This window comes from Lactuca virosa, chromosome 8, assembly GCF_052849685.1.
Source record: "Lactuca virosa cultivar CGN04683 chromosome 8, Lactuca_virosa_CGN04683_v6, whole genome shotgun sequence".
In the NCBI taxonomy this organism is placed as follows: Eukaryota; Viridiplantae; Streptophyta; class Magnoliopsida; order Asterales; family Asteraceae; genus Lactuca; species Lactuca virosa.
The window spans coordinates 35,335,450-35,340,502 of record NC_136433.1 but is presented as its reverse complement, the minus strand read 5'-3'; the positions used below and the strand labels follow the sequence as shown (position 1 = coordinate 35,340,502).

At 36.5% G+C, this 5,053-nt stretch overlaps 1 protein-coding gene across 1 annotated transcript; it reads right to left on the bottom strand.

Annotated features, from left to right (window-relative positions):
* Positions 1 to 443: 443 nt before the first annotated feature.
* Positions 444 to 4,840, bottom strand: LOC145133782 (glucosamine inositolphosphorylceramide transferase 1-like). The gene is made up of 4 exons (XM_079068741.1): positions 4,204 to 4,840; positions 3,488 to 3,610; positions 2,605 to 2,772; positions 444 to 2,512 (listed from the first exon to the last, which is right to left on the bottom strand). Exons 1-4 carry the CDS (start codon positions 4,489 to 4,491, stop codon positions 926 to 928), a joined length of 2,166 nt encoding a protein of 721 aa, XP_078924867.1. The 5' UTR covers positions 4,492 to 4,840; the 3' UTR covers positions 444 to 925.
* Positions 4,841 to 5,053: the final 213 nt, after the last annotated feature.

The window sequence follows — 5,053 nt, the reverse complement described above, 5'->3', positions numbered from 1 at the left end:
ATGTCACACCGATTGGCAAACACAAAGGACCGCTCATAACTAATCTAATGAGAAAGAATAACAAACTAATTACAAAGAGGAATCCCTATTTTGGAGGGAAAAAGATAAGTTGAAGTTTGCAATGAAATATAGGCATTTGGGTTTTGATGTAAAGAATGGAAGGTAATGTTTGTGTTTTAGGTTTTGATATAAAACTATGTTTCTTGTGTTATTTATGTAAACTGTATCATGCAAAAAACTGTAAAATGTAAAAGAACCAAAAAGATTGTGTTGTATGTGATATGAGTAAAATTGATTGGATATCGACAAAATGTGATCATATTTGTATCTACATTTTCTTGTTTAATGTGGATAGGAAGATAGTTTTCTTTATTGCAACTTTATTTTTACGAAACAATGCAACAATCCTAGATACATTTTATTCACTACAAAATAGAACAGAATGGTAAAATGATTATTTTCAACATTTAATACTGTCAGTCAGATACATAATCAAACAATACAGTTTTAATCAGAGACAAATACAATCAGAACTTTAGACCCAATCTGACTAGATCAGATCAGACTCGGTCAACAACCATCAAACAATCCCTTAAGATACTTATCACATTAAACAGCCCCTTAAGATACTTGTAACATTGATTAAAGATACCTTCTACAACATGCAATTAATCATGTTCATTTCATTTTCATACTATTTCAATTTTCATCGGCCATATTAAGATATAACAACAGAATAAATCACCATATCAATTGTCCCTGTACACAAGACTTCACCAAGTAACTAGAAACAGAATTCGATGGCTTATTCAAATAACCATTCTCTTTTATTGTCTACCGTATTACCCTTTGTATACAAAAATATACTCCAAAATTTTTGCATAATTGACAACAATCCTTCTCCGGAATTAAACTTTCCATAGATCTATCGATCCCAACCGTCCTTCCTCCTCCGGAATCCAACTTTCCATTCCGTTATCCCCCCATACAACTCCGTAAACTTCTCCAAACACCTACTCCTCACCCGATAATGTGCTTGTGTATTCCCACTAATCGCAACCCCGGAAAACTTGGATGTATCAATCGCCCAAGCCGGTTTTATATATTCCACCGAATGCCCCCCAGGGGTAGAATTGGAATATAAAAAATTCATCAAAACATCCTCACAATTAAAAACCTCATCCACCATTTTCCTTCCCAATTCCGCTTCCTCACTCCAATACCTCTCAAACGCAAATTCCCGGTCAACAAACGCCGCCCCGGTCAAAACCATGTTATAACCGTCATGTTTCCGGGCATGTTTCTCGGGTCGGTACTTTAACGGTGGCGGCGCGGTGACTAACCGCGGGTAAAACCCGACTAACCGGGTCGGGTTTTCCCGCCAGACTTTAAACCCGCGTTCAAGATCATCACAATTCATCATGATGTCATCGTCTAGTTCGAGAACCGCTTTGGTTTTGATAAACGGGTCGACCCGGAACCGGTTGTTCAACGAGTTTTTCTCCTCGACCCGGATCCGAACCGGAACCGCGGATTCCAATTCCGATGGGTTTGGCGGTTTCCCTTTGTTCCAAACCACCAAGATTTCGCGAACCGAGGCGCATTTGGAATAATGATTTACGTACATTTTCAAATTCCACATTCGGGCATCATATGTCATTGCTAATAAAGTGAATTGTGAAAAATGGTTGTTAACCGGATATGGTTTTTCCCACCCGTTTCCCCCATACATGTACCCGAATCCAACACATGCTATCACGATTGATAGTATTAAAAGAACCGTTAAAATAAACTTACCCATGTAAGTATTAGGGTTGATTGTTTGATTCAACCGGAGTCTCAATTTCAATCTCTCCCAATTTAAAATGGAATCATTTCTTTTCTTGATATGTGTGAGTGGAATAAAGCACTTGATAAACCCTAGCAACCAACATGTTAAAAGAACGATTGAACCGGAGGTGATAATCAAACCACACCCAACCACGTGTCTACTTGTCACATCCCCAAAGTGGGTCCGGTCCCCGTCTGCAACCGCGACCCATTCGCCGGTTCTCAACCGTTGAACATCCAAGTGGTGAGATCGGGCCCCATTCCATGCGTTTATACCTTTTGTTGACTTTTCAACCTTGAAGTTGACTTCCGATTCTATGTAATGGTGAGTTGTAAGATGTTCGATCTTGAACACACGGATGTTTTCACTGTGACCTAATCGGTAAAGATTCCCGTTGTAAACGAAGGGTCGACCTCCGTTTCGTGGTCCTGTAAACGGGTTTTTCATGTGTGGGGTCCACGGCCCAAACGGGGTTTTACTATACCAGATTTCAAGGTCACCGAAAGTCAACCGGGTTTGGTAAGAACCGAAAATCCAATACATATTTTCGTGGTATATGATGACGGAATTTACCAAAGGGTGTTCTAAAATGATCTTTTCAAGTTTCCATTTGAAAGGAAACTCGATTGCTTTGTAAAGACGAATGTCACGGGTTCCACTTCCTTGAGGCATCATGTATATCTATTAGAGAATGTAAAAGAAGATGAAATATGAATGATGAAATGGAAAATTGGAAATAAAGAAATTGGGGGTTTAAAAGTAGAGAGTTTTACTTGATGATTGTAGTTGAATACATATGGATGTGAAAGATGCCAATCTTCATCCAAAACTACTCCTAGTTGTTCCCAATTTACTCCATTATCATTGCTTCTTGCAACCCCAATATCTCCTTGCATTGTTATCACATTCTTGGTTTCAAAGAACATGTAAAGAAAATCATCCTGAGTCATAATAAGTGTTGTTAGGATAAATGATGCTTAAAAATATGGGAAATGGAAGGAAAGATCAAATAAGGGCAAGTTTATAAAAACTAAGGGCTTTAAAGACAACAGACTCATTTTTCTGTCTTTTTTTTATTTAATCGTTCTTTAGAAAAACGTCTTAGTTAAATAAATGAGGGCGTCTTAGTTAAATAAATAAGGGCAAATTTGTAAGAAGTCAACACTTAATAGGAAAAGACTAATAAACCCTTATAAAAAGGGTACTTTTAAGCGATTATAACTCTCATTATTTCCTAAAAAAACGGAGCAAACTATATATAGACAATAAGGGAGTAAACAACTAACTCAAATAAGCTCCTAGACATGATAATTTGAGGTCACGATAGGAGCCCACTACCTCTTTTCCTTTTCAAAAAGAGCAATATTATACCACGTAATATAACAAACCATTAAAGAAAGTGAATCTTTAACCAGCTCTGGATCCAAGATTCTTGATTAGGGTATACAACAGATCTTCTACATCTTGAAGTGATATTAAAAACAATTAAAGAAAGTGCATCTTTAAAAACTTTAGCCATCAAATTTCATAAAAGTGACATATGCTTTAAGAAAGATTGGTGGAAGCCTAATCCTTGGTTAAAAAACAGAATATATGATCAAAATTCATTTCATGTGATCATGAAATTGGAAAAGGAAAATACAATAAAGAAATTACCTTAGCATAAAGAAAAGGGTCAGCAACATAATTACTTGGGAACCCAGAATTAGTAACAGAATCACAAGTCAAAATTGGGTTTGCTACAGGCCATGCTGCACTTTTGTTGTCCCAAATATTCATCTGCAATCCATTCAAACAAAGATGAAAGACCCACTTCATATATCAAAACCCCACAAAAAAAAACTCTTATCTTTTTCTTAATCTAATTAAAGAATTCAAATTGAGAATCTTAGAACAGTAATACCCACTTGAGATAATCACAAAAGCCAGCAAAAAAAAGACAACTTCTTTGATTAGTTTGACTCCCAAATCAGATATATAATAATACATACATCCATCATATATCTATAACCCACAAAAAGCCTAACGTTTTTCAAAATAATCAAAGAAATTATATAAAAAGGTCATAGAAGAGTAACACTCGCATCATAATAGCATATACCAAAAAAAGTCAAGCGAAGAACACAATTTCTTTAATTATTTTGATTCCCCAATTAAAAAGTTCATAATAGTCCCACACCATAGTCCATTCATATATAAGACCTTAGAAAAAGGGTTCTGACCTTTTAGAATAATGTAATGATTTCAGATAATAAACCATAACAAAGTTTGATTCCGAAAAAAATAAACAAAATCATCAATTTTTGGGAGCAATGTAAATCCCTAAATAAGGAAGATGCATAAGAAGGTAGACGATTGAGTTGAGAACTTACATCTTCGATGGGTTTAAGAGAAAAAGGGGAATCACCATAGAAAGCTCCGATTGCCCATGAACCATCGTTATCCTCTTGACAACCGAGTGAATTATTATAATTCAAATTAGGGTTGTTGAACAAATAAAAGATGTAGAAAACCCCAACCGAACTACACAACAGAAACGAAACAAACAGGTAGTGCACAGTCGGTGAATGACCACCGCCATTGTCGTGCACACGCCACCGGGACCCGTGGGTTTTATCCGACGTTCCGCCGGTAATGCCCACAAACGGACTCGAACCCATGTCGCCGGGAACAGTAAACTGCAACGGCGGTGATTTAAATCGATCAACAATCCGTCGATAAACAGATCATCTCATACACAAATCTCCAGATTATTGAATATCAAAAGGGTTTTCAAATTACACAAAGCATTCGCTCCAAATATCGATATGCGATGGAGATTATATCAAGAATTCTGAGTGGGTGGTGCTTGTTTCTCTATCTAAAATTCCCAAAATGGTGGTGAAAGAAAAGGTGGCAGACACCTATGCGGTGGTGTGTGTTGGGATAGCGTGACGTGCGTGATTATATATATAAAGATTAAAGATAAACCGGATGATGTGTATGTGTAATTTGGGAATTGTTTATAGCTATAAATTTCATGTAGATCACCAATAAAGGTAGATATGTGTTTAATGTCGACAATCCGAAACAAGAATGATGCCTAATGATATTAAAGACTCGAGATGTGTTGTAATTTTCAATTTGCCGCTTACACTACAAAAAGTTTTCTTGACGTGTGAGTTGTAAGTTTTAACTCACGTTTTCCGTCTTTTCAATTCTTTTATTGCATTTAATACGAAG